The sequence below is a fragment of the Panthera leo genome, chromosome B4 (assembly GCF_018350215.1).
Source record: "Panthera leo isolate Ple1 chromosome B4, P.leo_Ple1_pat1.1, whole genome shotgun sequence".
Taxonomy (NCBI): Eukaryota; Metazoa; Chordata; class Mammalia; order Carnivora; family Felidae; genus Panthera; species Panthera leo.
In genome coordinates this window covers 51,148,228-51,166,882 of record NC_056685.1, presented here as the reverse complement: position 1 = coordinate 51,166,882, position 18,655 = coordinate 51,148,228, and the positions used below count along the sequence as shown (strand labels likewise).

The 18,655-nt window shown below is 35.6% G+C and overlaps 1 protein-coding gene and 1 pseudogene across 8 annotated transcripts in view; both read right to left on the bottom strand.

Moving 5' to 3' along the window:
- Nucleotides 1-18,655, bottom strand: part of PIK3C2G (phosphatidylinositol-4-phosphate 3-kinase catalytic subunit type 2 gamma) — a 347,337-nt gene that overhangs the window by 244,744 nt on the left and 83,938 nt on the right. For 7 of the 8 annotated variants that reach the window (XM_042945913.1, XM_042945912.1, XM_042945916.1 and 4 more), the window contains 4 exons: nt 16,531-16,653; nt 11,369-11,402; nt 6,080-6,275; nt 3,491-3,613 (listed from right to left, as the gene is read on the bottom strand). In XM_042945913.1, the coding sequence (XP_042801847.1) occupies nt 3,491-3,613; nt 6,080-6,275; nt 11,369-11,402; nt 16,531-16,653 (476 nt within the window). The remainder of the gene's footprint in view (nt 1-3,490; nt 3,614-6,079; nt 6,276-11,368; nt 11,403-16,530; nt 16,654-18,655) is intronic. The other variant, XM_042945915.1, reaches the window with a different exon arrangement.
- On the bottom strand, nt 7,972-10,724 carry LOC122223934 (annotated as a pseudogene).

Sequence of the window (18,655 nt, the reverse complement as noted above, 5' to 3'; positions counted from 1 at the left end):
GCAGAGAGAGAGGGAGACACAGAATCAGAAGCATAGCCTGACTTACCTTTTAAAATAAGTCACTTTAGCCACTGTGTGAGAAGGACTATCGAGGTGCAAGAGAAGTAGGGAGACCATTATAAAACACTGGTAATTCAGGAGAGAGAGAATGGGGGCCTATACCAATGATAGTTATGAGAAGTAATAGTCTGGAAATATTTTGAGGAGAGACCCTGTAGGATTTCCTGAGAGCAGGAGATTCAGGTTAAGGATGTGATCTGAACAACTGGAACTGAAAAGGATCATCCAAGGTGGCTATCCAAGGATAGAACAAGTTTGGAATGTAAGGTTTACAGTATTGATTCAGAAATGTTGAGTGTATAAATGTGGAGTTTGTGACTGATGCCTGGTTGGTGATATAACTTTTGGAGTTGTTGGCATATAGATGCATTTAAGGATATGTGATGGTAAAAGAAAACTAAAGGAGTAAGTTTAGACACAACAGAAAAGAGGTGTAAGTGCTAAGATCATGATCAGTCTGGGAAAAGAGGAAGATAGAGAAGTAATGTCCTGTGCAGGAGGAGGAAAGCGAAAAGAATATGGGAGCCAAGTGGAGAGCATATTTCAAGATGGAAGGTGAGAGCAACAGTGCCAAATACTCCTAAATAGAGGATGTAAGATGAAGACTGAGAAACCAACATTAGATTTAACTATGCAGGTCACTAGTGACTCTAATGGGCAATTTCAGTGAAACAGAGTGATGAAAGCCTAACTGGAGTATATTTTAGAGTAGAGGGGAAAAAATGAAAAAAGTGAATATACACAACTCTTTGGAAGGGTTTTGCTATAAAGCAGAGGAAAAACACAGGGTAGCTGCTGGTAAGAGAATGGAGCTTTTTTTAAATTTAAGATGCGAGGACTATCTATAGAATATAAATACTTTGCCAAGGATTTTATATGTTTTAAGAAATAGTATAGAAATCACAGTAAAAACATCAGCTTTGGAGTGAGAGTAGATCTGAGCACTAGTTCTGCCGTTTACTGGTTGTGGGAACTAGGCATAAAGTTAATTATGCTTCATAACCCTCAAAACACTGATCTTTTAAAAAGGATGACAATACCTGTTTCATATTTTTGTTGTTAAGATGAGATAATATATTTTGGATATACTATGATGATTAAATATGTCAAATCTATGTCATACATTATTAAATAACAAATTTTCTGTCCTTAAGTGTCATCCTTAAAGGATGACAATACCTGTTTCATATTTTTGTTGTTAAGATGAGATAATATATTTTGGATATACTATGATGATTAAATATGTCAAATCTATGTCATACATTATTAAATAACAAATTTTCTGTCCTTAAGTGTACAGCCTAGTAATGGAATGTATAATCAATTATAGTATAATAGATACATGTTGAAATACATAAAGAATGCTACAAGCACCTAGAAAAATGGTAATTTTTAATTCCATTTTTAATAGAAATGAAATCAAATGAAAATAATTCTAGGTTGAGGTCACTAATTCTATTGGGGGAATCAAAAACTCACAGGAAAGATAGTACATATACAGCCTTGAAGGAACAGAAGAAAAATACATCAGTGTAGTTATTCCAACAACACTAATGATTTTCAATTTATTTGGGGTTTGGGAGGAGGATTTTTTAAATTGACTTTAGAATTACTAGGTGTTTTTCTTGAATTGTTTAAATGATAGCACATATCTATCAGCTGAAAATTAATCTGATTTTTTGAAATAGTTAGGAATAAGTTTTAATTAAGTCAGAAAAATAATTTTAGTCATTGAGCTAGTTAATAACATTTTTAAAGAATCACTTGTTACATGAAATTCATTTGCCTGTCCATAAACACTGAACTCTTACTCTATCTAATGCTGCTTGTGTTGCCAGGAACAGAATGGAAAATTTTAAAAATAGAATAAAATAAAATATCAAAAACAAAAGATCTTTTTTTCATTTGGCAAAGTCAAACAGAAATATAAGCAAACACATTCAATAAGAGTAGATTGAGGTTCACATCAACCAACAAAAGAAAAAGTGGCCAGTTATTCCAATGATGTAAAAAGAGTTTATAGGGAAGGTAAAAGAGTGTCTTGAAGGACAGGTGGGCAGTAAAGGCACTGTGCTCTTGATAGATGGAGGACCCCTAGCAGAGACATGATTTCTCAGTTTATAGTTAGGATAAATAGATCAGATGCAGAATGACTGGGTACAGGGGCAGGGAGTGGGGCTAACTCCAAAGATAAAGGTGCAGAGATAGGCAGGGGCCAAACCACTAGGAGCCTTGTATGTTGTGCTAAAGGATTTGTATTTTATCTTGTAAGAACTGGGGAGCCATTGAAGAATTGTATAAGCAGAATTCATTTTGTGCAATAGAAGAGGATTTTGTAATTAAAGAACAGGTCTTTGGTCAAAGGAATTAAGAACCTAACCAAAGAAAGGAAGATAAATGTTGTCATAGTCCTAGAGGAAGGAGGAATTGCTTTAGCATAGAAGGAACTATGGAGTATTTAAAAATTGAAGGCCAAATGTCATGTCTCCATTGATTGTAGTAACACTAAGATTGGGATAAATGGCACTATCTAACAACATCCTTGGAGTCCTAGAAATTTTGACGCATATTTCTCTGAGAAAAAGCACAATATTGGGGAGTCAAATCATCTCCCAAGCCAGATCTTGTGAAAAGGCTAAGGGATAGTGGGTTGGGTTTTTTTTTTCTATTTGAGGTAGGAAGAAAATTGATTGTAAGGGCAGCATTGGAGACGCCAGAGAAATGACTGAAAGCTAGTGGAATAATGTCATAGGAACAGCAAGGAAAAGCAATCATGAAATAAAGCAGAAGTAATCATGAAATAGCCATAGCCAGGGCCTGAGTCTCCTGAGATTCTGAGTAAAGACTTGAGGAGGAGGGAGGGGATACAAGGGAGCAGGAAGGCATGGATTGTGTCAAGATGGTGCTTTTTTCTTCACGTTTTAACAAGTCTCCATTAAATGAGAAAGTAGGTGCCAGTCTCCCAAAACTAGATGGTAGTTTACACAAGGCATAATTATTATCAAAAAACATGATTGTTTAAATACATTTATAATTGGCTCTCATAGGAAAATGGAGATTACATATGTTATTAGGTATTTTCTTTCTTCTTTGTTATATCTAGAATCTATTTCCCTCAGCCCCAAATAGAGGGTATCTCTTATATCCATAGTGTGTGAATGATTAATAATTCTACTTTCTCCAATTTCCCTTTGTGATCAATTCGTTGATGTAAATTGGATACTTGTCTAGGTTTCTAAATGGGTTTTTTTAACCTGTTGAATTGTGCACTCAGTTATCTATGAGAATGAGCATATTTATCACATCACTGAATCACATCAACTGGTAATATCTTTAAAAAATCACATCTTTCAGTTTAAAAAAAAAGAGAAAAAAGAATCCCTGATCTTTATTAGATAAATGATCCTGCCAAAATAAAGATTAAACTTACATTTCATTCCAGTTGACCAAGAAAAAGAACAATTTTTTGACTGGAATATTTCTGTAGCTTCTCACTTGGCACAACTTCTTTCCAGCATATGTAAGCCAACAGGAAAAAGAAAATGTTTTATAGCTAAAAAAAAAATAAAATAAAAATTTAAAAAATTGATTCAATAAGCTGAAGACTATAAAGAAACCAGTTTTCTATATGGATCAATTATTTTTATAGTTAAAAGTCAAATGAAAAAGTTATATTTGCTTGTATAAAGTATACCTCAAAAATTACTTTAAAAATTCATGTTGGGTGACATCAGCAAGGTGGTACAACAAGAAGCCCTAGACCCTCCTTCCCTCATGGAAACACCAATTCAGCAATACATGGATGAATTCCCTTTGTGAGAAATTTAGAAACAAGAGTGTCCTGCACTCCAGGCAAGTGCAAACCAGTCACATAGAAATCAGTAGGAAAATTTGTGGCACTGCTTTTCCAGAACTCCTCCCCAGTAGAGTGTAGTGTAATCAGGAGGAAACCTAACTCCCAGCTTCTCCCTGGGGTGGGAAAGAGAAAACTGGAACATATGTCCAGCATTCAGACTTTTTAGGGGGCTATCCAAGGAACTAGTTTCTGTCCTGCCTAAATCTAAATGCCTAAACCAAATCTAATTTGAACTAGCACAAATTCACTTGCCCCTGTCTTTTCTCCCTCTTCACTGGAAAATGAAGAGGAGAACATCCAAACTTCTGGCTTCTTCCTAGGGAGAAAAAGAGTCGGAGTGTGAGTCCAATGTTTCAGTGTTTTGGGTGGTGGCCTGAGAGACTGGTTTCTGTCTTACCTAACTCATAGCACAGATGGGACCTGGCAGGGAGCAGCTGAGAACCAAAAAGAGCTGGGGAGTTTACAGCTGCACTGGCAAACTTGTAGTACCACAAACAGACACTAGGGAGAACAAAAAATATGAGTTTCTTAAGAAAGAAGCAAAATGTCTCTAATTTTTGAACAATCAATGCATAAAACAAATCAAATGGGAAATTAGAAAAAATACTGATACAAATGAAAATGACCACACTATACTAAAATTTATGGGATGCAGCAAAAGCAGTACTAAGAGAGAAGTTTATAGCAGTAAATACTTACATGAAAAGAAGACATATCAAAAATAAACAACCTAACTTTATATGTAAGGAACTGGAAAAAGAGGAACAAACTAAGTCCAAAGTTAAAAGAAGGAAGAAAATAATAAAGATTAGAGCAGAAATAAAGCAGAGAATAGAAAAATAATGGAAAAAAAAATAAAAAAACTGTCACACCATATGTAAATGCAGGCTCTGTGCATATAGTGTTATCAGTATTTATCTGGCTAGTTTTTCCATGTTAGTTAAAATTGATAAGTATTTGCTAATGGTTAAAAAATGTAAGAAATTTATTTTATTATATTTATTATATTATACATCAGACCTTTAAATTTTCAAAAAATTGAGAAAAGGCATAAAAGAATCATCCCATGGATTTAAAGAAATATGTGTATGTGTAGATAGGTAATGTTTTTTACATACAAAAGCCAATTTTTCTTTCTAATTAACTTTATAAATATGTGTACAGTTCAGTTATTTTCAAAAATACAGATAGCATTTTCTTTTGTCTATTTATTGGAAAGGTTTCAGCTTTTCTTTGAGATGCTAAATGCAGTGGGTACAATAAATACATTTATAAGTTACTATTCTTTTATCAACTTTAATTGATTTAATACACATTCTACTATAGATTTAATCCATAAGGCATTTAAAATAATGATTATAAGGGTGCTTGGTTGAGCATCGGACTCTTGGTTTTGTCTGGGGCCATGATCTCGCGGTTCATGGGTTCAAGCCCCACATCCAGCTTTGCGTTGACAGCACTCAGCCTTCTTGAGATTCTCTGTCTCCCTCTCTTTCTGCACTCCCCCTTCCCCCCAATTCTCTCTCTCTCTTTCTCTCTCTCTCAAAAATAAATAAATAAGCATTTAAAATAAAATAATGATCATAATATGAATCTAATCATGTTATTAAAGAAAATACTACATAATAGAGCCAACCTAAAATCTAGCAATGTTCCAGGCATAATTGTGGTTAATTTCCAATGTAACTCAAATTACTCTTGGCTAATTCCCACTTTATCAAGGTACTAATTTCACAAAACATTTACCACTCACAACTTGATGGGTATCAGAGTGATTTTTTTTTTCTATTAAGTACTTCTCCCTGTGTGTGCTATCCCTCTGTTCTGTTAATTAGCATTGGTCTTTTAAACTCAAACATTAAAAAAAAATTAGGGCAATTACATAAAGTAGGTTGAGAATTTTCTGTTTCTATAATGATATACTGACAATATGCAGCTATTTTTAATATGGAGAATGGGAGAAGACTTGAGGGAAAAGGAATGCACATTTGGTAATGAAGTTTTTAAAAATGGTTTTAAGAATTAAGATAAATTTACACTGGTTACATTTCAAAATCTTATAAAATATTCGCTCCTGCAAATAAGAACAAGACAAATTATACTATAATTAGAAGCCATGTAAATATTAACTAAAAGTTTTGTGAAAAACTCACCACCACTCACCTGTGCACCCAAGTCTCTGGAATGTTGTGAACTGCATACACTGTGAAGCTCAGGTGGGAATGGAGTCCAGGATTTACATAGGAAATGTCATCAGGTATATTTAGAGGCTGGAAATCTGCATAAAAGCTGCGGCAATAGACACTGATTAGCTGGTAGATGGCCCTGGAGAGTTCAGTTGTCACTTTCTCTATCAAGCCTAAGGTGGGGGAGAGGGGGGGAAGGATAGAAATCAGGTCATCTGTGAAGAGCCATACTCATTATAAGCCATCAATTACAGCTTTGAAATTTCTTATGATAACTTTTAAATAAAATTTAATTAAAATGACCATCTACCAACTGACACCAATTAGCCATCTGTGCCTCTCTATGCAGCCTGAATTAGTTGATAGTTGTGTAGATAATCAATAAGCTTTCACATCTTCAGTTGCAAAAATCTTGGAATCATGGCCTTTTATCATAGATCAGAGTTTTGGATTATTAATTTGGCATTCTTTAATTTGAAATATTTTTTTATTCTAGTTTATGATTGTTAAGAATTAGCTTTCAGACAAGGAACATGTTTTCTACATGGCTTAGAAGTACTTCAAACAAATACTATCTAAAAATTAATCATAATAAATTTGACTATGCTATTATGTTTACCATTAACTGAACACTAATCATATACATTGTGCTATTGTAAAAGGAGAACAGTAAAAGTACCTGGCTGAGATCTGAAATAAGCTTGAAATGAAAGATTTATGATGCTTACTAAATCTCTTCAAAATTGAAGACTTACTTAAGTTTTACTATTAGTTGTTTAAACGGAGTTTATTGATTATTCCTAAAAGTGACTTGTCACGAAGGAAAAAAAATGAGAAAAAAAATGACTAAGTATAGGGGCTAATAGCTGTTAAGTGTGTACTAAATGAAGGCATGCCAATTTCATAGACCATATGGAAAGGGTCACCTAATCACGGAATTTAAGGTAAACTTTCCTGGATTTCTCTCTCCTAATAAACTCCCAATAAAATTCCTTCCTGAGAGGAAGGAAGTGGAAGAGACTGATGAAATGGACCAGGTAGTTAGGTAGTGGACTTTGATCAAAATCAGGAAAGATAGCGTCATTATAATGGTGAAGTTTTTGAGGATGATGAACATTATCCTAGGGGTGGTGTTCAGTGTCAGACCTCTTCATGGGGCCACTAAATAACACCAACTACCGACATTTTGTATGCAGTAGTGAATGAGTGAAGGAATATACTTCACTCATTTGCAATTGTTTTTGTTTTAATACTCAACTATGATAGTGTTTCAAAAGTTAAATGAAGAATAAACTCTAATTTAAAAGCTCAAAAATTACCATCTTTTAACCCAAATCAAGAAAATCTTTAACAAATATTTAAGTGATAAAGGGTTTAGGAAATGAAAAGAATGTATGAAGGGAAGTAAGTTGTGAATGGAAGCTCTGGTGCCCTCCTCAGAGTCCCTCATGCGTGATGGGCTTTGCTGAAGGGGCCTCCAGGCAGGTGGCACAGCTACCTACGGTAATGGTCAAAGAGCTCCTCGGTGTGAATCTGCCAGGCTTCAGTCTCATCCCCGAAACAGGCCTCCTTAAATCCTATAAATTTATTCTGGTTGGACAGCTTAAGGCAGAAAACTATTGAAAAAGAAATCAGCCTAATCTGATCTGAATGTTATTCTTTCCCTTCCCGGGCCAGAAGAAAAGTACTGAAATGCCACACTTTAGATATTTCTACTTTTCGGCCACGTCGTCCTGGAGAAATGAAATGGAACTGCAGCTTAACTTGTGGAGGGAAGCCAGAGAGGGAATCTGTGTTCTTTGGTGACACCCACATCCAGCTGGGTACAGCACTGAGGAGAGCGGGGCCTCGAGGCCCTCCTCAGGAGTGTTAGATCTTATCAGGAGGCCTGAACCCTGTGTCCCTGAGGGCCCTGAGCGCTACTCTGCAACTAGACCAGACCACCAGCTGGATAATGCCGCGGTTGTTGAGGGAGAGGAGGTGCCAGCCTTCTGAAAGAACTCTGGCACCAGACACATCAGGTTGCAAAAGGTGGCATGGCAGATTTCAGAACCGTTCTGCTGCCTGGCATCAGCCAGGTGGATGCAATTTAGTAAGCCACTTCCCTTCCGGCTCTGTCTTCCTAATACCCTCAGTCTCGGGCTTCCAGTGCGACTTGGGCCGATTTAGCTCGTTCAGCTAGATATGGGCGCCTTCCCTCAGCAGGTCTGTGCTGACTTTGCAGACCCCTGGCACGTGTTTGCTGATGATGTCAGTGGTTTCTATCGCGTGGGTCATGGAGGAATGGTCGATTTTATTAAGTTTCAATCCCAAGTTTACAAGTCGGAACACCAGTCAGCCTAGCCTGTCTGCGACCTAGGAGAGTCGGTAGTGCAATCGGAAGAGGCGTCCACCTGGTACTGGGATTGCCTGATGATGAAGATGTGCCGCATGGCCTTGCCTTTGTAATGGTCCAGCCTGGGCATCAGTTCTCCTGCAGACTTCAGGCTCCTCTTCCGGATGTTGATCAGGGTCTGTGGGCCTCCCAGTACCTGGTGGTGTCCCAGACACCCCTGCGCACGTGGCCCCGCCCACTGTGGCGGCGGCTCCGCTAGGCTCTGGGCTTGGGCTGGGTGCTCCCAACTCCAGGGAGAAGGGCCTGGCGGCCGAGATCTGCCGCTGAGAAGTCACCGAGATAACAGCTAAGCGCGTCCTTTGAAATTACGTTGTTAAAACGGGCAGTGATTTTGATTTGATTTGATGTGTGCCAAGTCAAGTCACATAGTACTGGTATTTATTCAAACGCATGCACTTCCTCGTCAAGTTGTTTCTGAAGCATAAATTGCTTGTAGTTTCTAGTTGTTTTGAAAAGAAAATAAAAGAGCCAGCTTTTTCCTCCATCAGTCTGCAGTGTTCCAATACCAGACAATTTGGTACTCAAAAATCATGCCACTTTCAGCAGGGAGCTTCTTTGAACCCCATCCTGTCCCTCAGAAGCTCTGTCCATAATTAAAACATTCTTTTCTTGCTCAACACATGCTATTATTCCCTTGGTTATTCGTAAGTTTGTACAAAATTTATAAGATGGCCACATTTTACTTAAAATGGTGCCCTTTGTTGAAATCAGTCTGAGGGAATGAGCAGCATGAAATAAGCCTTAATTAAAATTCTCAGAGAAATCAGCAGTAGCAGTTAATAAAACAGAAGAGTAAAGCAGCATAAAAATCGTTTTTAAAGAGGACTCAAATTCTTGAGGCCGACCAACAGGGATTCTCCTGAACAACAGGAGGCAGGGAACTATAAATTTATAGAAACATGTTACCCAGTCCCCACATTGTGCTGTTGGTACTCTGAATCAGGAAGTATAAACTTAATAATTCCCAACCTTGTGCAAATGAATACACATCTAAAATAAATCATAAAGTTGGGTCAGAGATCTTATCAATTCAAGCCCCAGCATGTATTTTGGGAAATCTTAATTATCTGGGTATTTACTCAAACTCTACTCTTGACTTTTTCTGCAGAAATACAGTTCTTGGTTATAATTTGCTTCTTTGAGGTAGTATAGAGATGTGTGCTTATGCATTATGCTTTACTTCCAGAACTCTGGATGAAGAGTCCATTTCACATATCATCAGAAATGTACTAGGGACTCAAGATAGTGGGGTTGGTGGTGAAATGTGGAGTAATAACATTTATCACACCTGATTTTACTCTGGGAATAGAGTTATAGTGTCATAAATTGAGAAATAGTGACAATATATATTTGATTAAAATTTATTAATTAGGGGCACTTGGGTTTCTCAGTCAGTTAAGCATTTGACTCTTGGTTTTGGCTCAGGTCATGATCTCATGGCTTGTGAGTTAAAGCCCCACGCAGGGCTCTGCACTGGCAGTGAAGAGCCTGCTTGGGATTCTCTCTCTTTCTCTCTGTCTCTCTCTCTCTGTCCCTCCCTGCTCATGCACTCTCTCTGTCTCTTTCTTAAAATAAATAAATAAACTTAAAGTTTAAAAAAATAAGATGCATTAATTAGAATCTGTGATGATTTAGCATTAAAAAGAAGTCTTTGTGAACATTCCTACACAGTTCTCTGGGATCTTATATCCCAAGCCCTTAGGACTATGGAATGAAGGGATTTTATTCCAACATTCCTAGAAGAAAGGAAGAGAGGGCCAATTCCATCTGACATAACCTCCAGCTTGTTCTCTCTTCATTGTATCACTTGGACTCTGTGTTAGTGATATTGTTAGGGAGCGTCCATCCTTTCCCTTCCTTAATGATGTTCTGGAGTTATGAATGCCTGGAACAGGGATTTTTGCGCCAGTACAGTTTGTTTGTGTGCGTGTTTGTTTTATCTCCATGCCCTCTGCCGTCCCATATTTCTCGGTGATGTGAAGGGGGGAGCTCTTCAAATGTAATTGAATGTCTTCTTTTGAGTGGTGGTAATTAGAGTAGAGAGGATATCCCTCCGCACATTACTTTCTCCTAAAAATGATTAAGGGAATGGAGGACAGGTTGGGGCTATCGTTTGTATGTGAGTCTGTTTCCTTGAAGATACTCGCAGGGTTCATATGCCAAATACCACTTGCCTGTGCAAGCAAGAACAACTCTGACCACACCCTGCACATTGAGTAACTATCATGTCTGCTATGCATATTGGGGAATCAAAGAGTTTAATTCCCTAAGATCACAGAGTCAAAAAGTGGCAGAGTTGAAATTAACCAGATTCCAAAAGCCAGATCCTTTGCTCTATACCACACTATTGCATATCCACTGTTTTCTGTAGAGGCAAAGTCCTCCTGTGGCTTGCAGTTTTATAGGCTCGGAGCCTCTGTGAACACTAATTATTCCAGGACCTAATCCTCCTACATATTATGTTAGATTGGTCTTTCAAATACTATTTTAATTTAAATTTGAAATTAGTGACTTTGAAGAAAGACATCTGCTATTTTTTAGACTCTTCTTACATCAAAATATAAGTAGCTAAATAACATTTTATAGTTCTTGGAATGGTTATAAAAATATTTTCAGTATTCCTTTCTTTTTTATAGACCTCTTGACTTTTCCCATTTCTTAAAAATGTCAGGCTAAAAGTTTAGAGTGTTGATTTTTATTCACTTGCAGAATAATCATTTCCATCAGTAAAAACAGTTTAGCAAAACATTTATGCCTCAAAAAATGTTTGTGTGCGTGTGCTACCATAATATTTGGATAAAAAATTGAAAAGAATTAAATTATTTTTGTTTCTGTAACTGTTTCTTAAATGTGGGTACATGTATGTTTTACCTTTTGCTGAAGTCTCTGAATTTTGATGAAAATTCTGAAAAAGAAAAATAAGTGCACAGACAGAATAGTTATTTAGAAAACAAATTCACAAAACAACCAAACTGATTATATGCAGATCTAAACACTGAAATTTCTCTTGCATCATAAAAAGACAAAATATTTATTGTTATCATGTATCAATGTTGCTTAATAAACAGAAGGAAGTTAAATTATAAAGTAAAAGGAAAGCATTCTGAATGTTTTAATAAACAATCTAGGTTTTTTGACTGAAAAAAATTTAGAATAAATTCAGCCTGTTTAGTGTTTTTTTAAAAATTTTTTTTTAATGTTTATTTATTTATTTTTGAGAGAGAGAGACAGAGCACGAGCAGGGGAGGAGCAGAGAGAGAGAGAGACACAGAATCCAAAACAGGCTTCAGGCTCTGAGCTGTCAGTACAGAGCCCAACGCGGGGCTTGAACTCACAAACCATGAGATCATGACCTGAGCCGAAGCCGGACGCTCAACCGACTGAGTCACTCAGGCACCCCAAGCCTGTTTAGTGTTATTAGAACAGTTCTATATATATTGGCTAAACTCAGTTCCTTCCCTAGCATTAAATAAGTTTTTGAAATAAGTGCATTTTAATTCTTTCTGTGTAGTATGTCCAGTTCTTATTATTAGCAGACGTTCAGTTGCGAGCTTTGCGCTGCTATGCAAAGAGGGCTGGATGGAAGTGGGCAAAATCAAGGGCACCTGGGTGGCTCAGTTGGTTAAGCGTCAGACTTTGTCTCAGGTCATGATCTCACGGTTCATGGGTTTGAGCCCCCTCTCCTGGGATTCTCTCCCCCTCTCTTTCTCTGCCCCTCCCCTGCTCATGCTCTCTCTTTCTCAAAATAAATAAATAAACTTAAAAAAAAATCAAGTGGGCAGAATCATACAGATTTATGGTATAGTTTCATTTCTTTTTTTTTTTTTTTAACGTTTATTTATTTTTGAGACAGAGAGAGCCAGAGCATGAACGGGGGAGGGTCAGAGAGAGAGGGAGACACAGAATCCGAAACAGGCTCCAGGCTCTGAGCGGTCAGCACAGAGCCTGACGCAGGGCTTGAACTCACAGACCATGAGATCATGACCTGAGCCGAAGTCGGACGCTCAACGACTGAGCCACCCAGGTGCCCCTCATTTCTTTATTTTTAGGAGATTTAAAGAAACTGACAGTAAAACACTTGTGACCATATTCTAAATAAAACAGTACTATCTGAAATTATATTTTTTGTCATTTTAGTTCATATTCATTAGTATGGTTTTATTATTTATTTGCTTGTTTGTTTATTTGTGTTTCTATTTGTTGGAGACCTAGAATTACTTTAGTGGTTTAGGATTTACTGGTTATAACTTCATTATCATGAAAACTGTATATAGCGATACACAGTTTCACAAAACTGAGGTTTCAGTCTGAAAGCAAACATAATTTTCTAATATGTCAAATCCATTTTAATTGGTGCTACATTTTTAAAAATTTTGCTTTAAGTTTGTTTTTAAAGCCCAGTTTCTCAAAGGATAATCGTGGTGTTTTTGTTTTTTTTTTTGTAATCAAGAACTTGCTACAATATTCCTTTTGAAAGAAAACACTTGTATCATGTTTAAAATTTAATTAAATTTATATATAGCTTTTTCACTTAAAAGCATTGTTCACGTGAACCTTTTCAGAAGCATTTCTCTTAAGTATAATATTTCATCTGAGTGTAGTTTACACCACTAGGCTTAATAATTGCACATAAGATCTTCACCTCACCCATGTGGATGAGACCATTAAAGTTGTTAGCCTGACTTAACTAGAATTCAATTTATTTCAGAAATATAAACTTGTATTTTAAAATCACCATGACATCCACCTACAGCACAATGTGTAAGACCATATTTTTCTCTTTGTGTTTCATTTATTGTATGAACATGTAATGGAAATATATTATGTGAGATTCTGGAATAGAATTTTGAAGGATGGAAAATTGTTTCCAGTGCTGAATAAGACTATAAACTGCATTTGTGATATAATTCATCATCTTGCCAAAACTTACATTTAATAAATACCTCATTACTTCTCTGTATGGCAGGAAATAGTCTCTTGCAAGTTGACCAAAAAAGGCAGCCAAGGGAAAGGAAAGCTTTTCAAATTTGAGTTTGTTGGCAGAAGATTCATTTTTCTCAGTATTTTTTTAATCTTAGGTTCATGGTGGTTAGACAGACTGAGGTACTTTGGCATTGTTAACTGCAGTTGGTTACTGCACAAATTCTGAAAATATGTACTTACTGTTTGTGCTAGCATTCTTATATATAGGTGGGCTCTTCGATTAAGATGGAGAAAGAGGTGAACATGTTTGAATGAAGGTGATGTAGAATAAGTGAACTTTTAAAGTGTGCTCAGAATAAGTATAATCTGTTTATTTTATTTTTATTTATTTATTTTTAAAGTAGGTTCCATGCCCAGGATGGAGCCGAGCTCAGGGCTTGAACTCACGACCTTGAGATCGAGACCTGAGCTGAGATCGAGTTGGATGCTTAACTGAGCCACCTAGGCACCCCTAGAATCTGTTTACTAAGGGTTTTAAACTGTCTGTTTTTCCCATTGACATATATGAAATAAAACTGGTAATTGTCAACTGTTTATTTCTATGTGTGAGTAATCACATATAAGTTAGTGCTCATAAATATATAAGATAGGTGAAATGTGATTATGAGCTTTTCATAAGAATTATAATTGTTCAGTTTTCCTAGGATTCACTTTCTCTTTGAAGGATTCTTTTGGCTTCAGCTATATTGAAAATTTGACATTTCTGAGAAAATTGCCATTTTGTTCTTTTAGGGAGTTTTCAAAAATGAATGTTTTAAGATAAAGCTTTTGTATCTTGTAATATTTTTAACGGCATTTGAAGTGCTTTATCCTAAAATGAGATTTTCCTCATTCTTTGATCAGTTATTTGTTTGTATTGATTCACTGAGAGCCGAACATAAACATTGAAGCACAACCAAGTGGTCTTAGCAGATGGAAAGACATGTGTTCACATTCATGCATGTGGTCTCCTCCTCTGGCAAAGGTTCACATTTGTCATGATGCTGGCTATAATCAGTAGTCGTGAGAAAATGACCTACGTGGTGCTTGTGTGAATTAAAACCTTCATGTCGGCTATATGGGGAGGAATCTCAAAAAGTACCACCAGCACCATTCCTACTACCTTCAGTAATAATAATGACTTATGCAAGAAACACTATCATTTGGACCTTTATTAACATTATTTGTAACACAGGAACCCTGTAGATTCTGCTGTTTGTTTGTTTGTTTGTTTGTTTATTTATGCAGTGAGGAAAGCTGAAACGCAGAGGTATGAATTAATTTTCCGAAGGATGTTCAGCTAAAAACTGGTAGATATTGAGTTCAAATCATATTTGCATGACCCTAAGCTCTTTGTATTTTATTGCCAGCTCTAGGTGCTTGTAATGTCTCCCAAATGTGATACTCTAAGAGAAATTAGTTGCTTATTGAAAGTTAACTCTCACTACCTTGTTATCTCTGAAAGGATATCCTTGAAATGTCCTTCTTAGCATCATATAATTCTTAAGTTTTTGAGTTTATCAAAATATTTATTTTCACAACATACTGATGATAGGCTTTTGGCGACTATGTGGAATCTTCCCACTCTAACACAGAACAGAAAAATATGACCAGATTAAATGTGATCACTTCAAATTTTTTACCTTGTTGTCTTTTCTGAAGACCATGGATATTAATATGTACATACAAAAACAGCTTTGGAGACTATATAGGTACTTCATTGTCTTCTATTGGAAGGTGTAAGAGTAGATATTTTCCCATTAAGAAAAATGTAAGGAAATGAACACATATTAATTTCAGACATCGAATTTTGATATTTATTGATTATATTGTTTAAATTTTGACTTCTTCATGCTTTGTAATTTTAGCTTTTAATGAATGTTTATCTGGAAAATCTTTTGATAGGATGATTCCACTGCTCCTGAGTCATCACTGTCCCAATATGTAATGCAAACAAGGTATTCAAATTTCTATATTCATTATTACTCTATAATTACAAAAATAAGTTCTAATTAAAATAAGACACAGAAAATCCAACATTTGAACCAATGATGATGATTTATATATATTAATATAATTGTCCACTTTCTAAATCAGTCTTTTTGAAATTTCAAGGTTGGCATATTCAAGGTAATATAATCTGTGCTGTTCCTTTCCCTTCAGGTAAAGAATGAATGTAATCATTCTTTCTTATTAAGTTTCACATATATTGAGGAAGAGGCCTAGTTTCAAATCTCTATTTGGCCACTTATTAATCCTCCGTACATGAGCATTCTAAGCATCTGATTTTAATAATAAAATTAACATTAAAACACCACTTCATGGTGTATTGTTGGGAGGATGAACTGAAATGAAATAAAAGTGAAATGAAATGAAGTAATAAATAAGTGAAACTATTATTGCAGTGTACTATCAAGTATTAGTTATTATCATCATCATATCTTCTTCATCATTTGCTAAACTAATAACAAGATTGAATGGATTATTGTGACCAGATTTCCTAATCTTTTTCTTGGGCAATAATCACACCTGTAATTCTATATTAGATTTCTGAGATTAAAAAAAACATATAATACTTATTTTTTTTAACTGGAAAAAAATGGTATTAATGCATTATATATAAGCAGTATGCACTGCAAATTCAGCAAAAGATACCACAAAAAACTGGTCTTTCCTATATGTGTGCTTGTCCACATAAGCATGGATACTTGCTCCTGAATATACTGGTGCACATGAAAGCCATTAATAGTCTATACAAACACTTGTCTGTGAATGTTATATAATTGTTTCCTCTAGGTAGGATAGTAGGATTGATTTGAGTCTCACTTGGAAGATACATTGCAGTTACAAACTTCAAAGGTGTAAGAAATTTCCTTTTAATTTAATTGAATCCTTTTGGTATAATAATCTATTTCGTATAATAGAATCAAGTTTCCATTACCCCCAAATGATTGAAATATTTATGCGCACATACACAGACACACACACACAGTAGGCAAAATTCTTTCACTCTTCTTAATTATTGAACTCAGGTTTAAAATAATTACTGTCTAATAAATGAGTATATTTACCTCTGCATTTCTCTGAAGAGTCAGATTTAGTTCATTTACAGCATCTGTAATTTGTTTGGTCTCCACACACCCCAGAACACCGCATATATTTTTTACTTCTTCAATAATATTATCTACATTTTGCTATGGATGAAAAATAAGAAAATGCAATTTAATTCGGATGCATTTTAAGTCTTTACCAGATTAAGAAAACACAACTACTCAATTATAACATGGAAAAGAAAAATTTATGAGTAGTTCATGTGGAAAAAGCCAGTTATTTTATTTATGTGAACTCAATATGATTCTCCAGAACAACTAAATGACAGTGGGAGGGAATGATATGTTCTTTTGTTTTGTTTTGTCTTCCAGAACAATGCAGAGGAGAAAAATTTGTCATCAATCTTCTCCAATGTTCAAAATAATTTTAAGATATGATTAATATCTAAAGTACTAGAATGCTGCTCTTTCAGAGTCTATGTTACATCAAATATTTCCTGAGATAAGCTTGGAATATAGCACATAAAATAACAAAGCTGCATTCTTGTCAGTATTCACTAACTCAGAGTCACAGAGATAGAAAGAATTTAGCAAACTCCTGTGTAATAGAACATTCATGACTGCTTGCATACCTGTAATGTGGAAGAATTCTCTACCGACAGGACAGTCTATCAATTTTTGAACAAGTAATTTTTACAAAGATTTTTCTCATATTGAATCAAGATGAATGTCTCTAAGTTTGCAACCATTTATTCCAACTTATCATTCCAGAGGTACTTACAGTAAAGCTAATTACCTTTTCACTTGAACAGCCATCAAATACATGAAAATGATTGTCATGTTTCCCTTCTCTTCTTTTTTTTCAGGCTAAAATTTTCTAGTAACATCAACTACCTTTACTTTATGTACATTAAACTACAGTCTTATTATGGCTTAGGTCTCAGTACTTTGTGTACTCCATTTGTGATCCAAACTCCCTTTTCCATCTAAATATTAGATGTTCTGAAATGTTAACATAACAAGCTTTCCATTTTTCCTTCTTATATATTTTCTTAGGACAATCGTACCAAATCTTGTCCAGGTATCACCTCTATGAAAAAATATGCTCAAATCTAGCCTTAATGTCTCCTGAAATCCAGTGCAAATACATGCTTCATATCTGAAGAATCTCTCATATGATGGATCAGCCATCATAGGATTTGTAAATTTTAAGCTGATTATTCCCCTTTTACCAGCACGTATTTATTTGTGTGTATATATTAGAGGAAACTCCATGGTTTTGGAGTTTAGAAAAGTATTCCCTTATAGTGGTTTTGCATTTGCTTCTGCCTGTGTCCAAAATAGTCACTATATTCTGGCACAATTTTTTGGCATAAATTCTTACTATCGTGTAAATTAATACTTCACAGATACCCAGACAATTTTTCAGGTAATCATTTCCTCACTCAAAGCTCCTGGGTAGAGAGAGGCTTTCTCAAAAGCTCTCTTGGTCTGTAGGCATTATTTTTCTTCTCTCACTGTTTACAGGTGACAGTCTATCCAATGTCCGGGATTTATTCAGAGATTTCAGCTCCATATATACCCCTTTCTTAACTTCCCCCTTTGAATCAATATTTTGGTATCCTTTGGGTAAACACCTAGTAGTACAATTGCTGGGTTGTAGAGTAGTTCTATTTTTAACTTTTTCAGGCACCTCCAACCATTTTCCATGGTCCTGTACCAGTTGGCATTTCCACCAAGAGTATAAGGGGGTTCCCCTTTCTCCCCATCCTTGCCAACACCCACTGTTCTTGTGTTGTTAATTTCAGCCCTTCTAACAGGTGTGAGGTTGTACCTCATTGTGGTTTTTATTTATATTTCCCTGATGATGAGAAATGTTGAGCATATTTTCATGTGTATATTGGCCATCTGTATGTCTTCTTTGGAAAAATGTCTATTCATATCTTCTGCCCATTTCTTAACTGGATTATTTGCTTTTTGGGGTGCTGAATTCGGTAAGTTCTTTATAGATTTTGGATACTAACCCTTTAGCAGATACGTCATTTGCAAATATCTTTCCCCTTTCCATTGGCTGCCTTTTAGTTTTGTTGATTGTTTCCTACACTGTAGAGGTTTTTATCTTGATTAAATCCCAGTAGTTCATTTT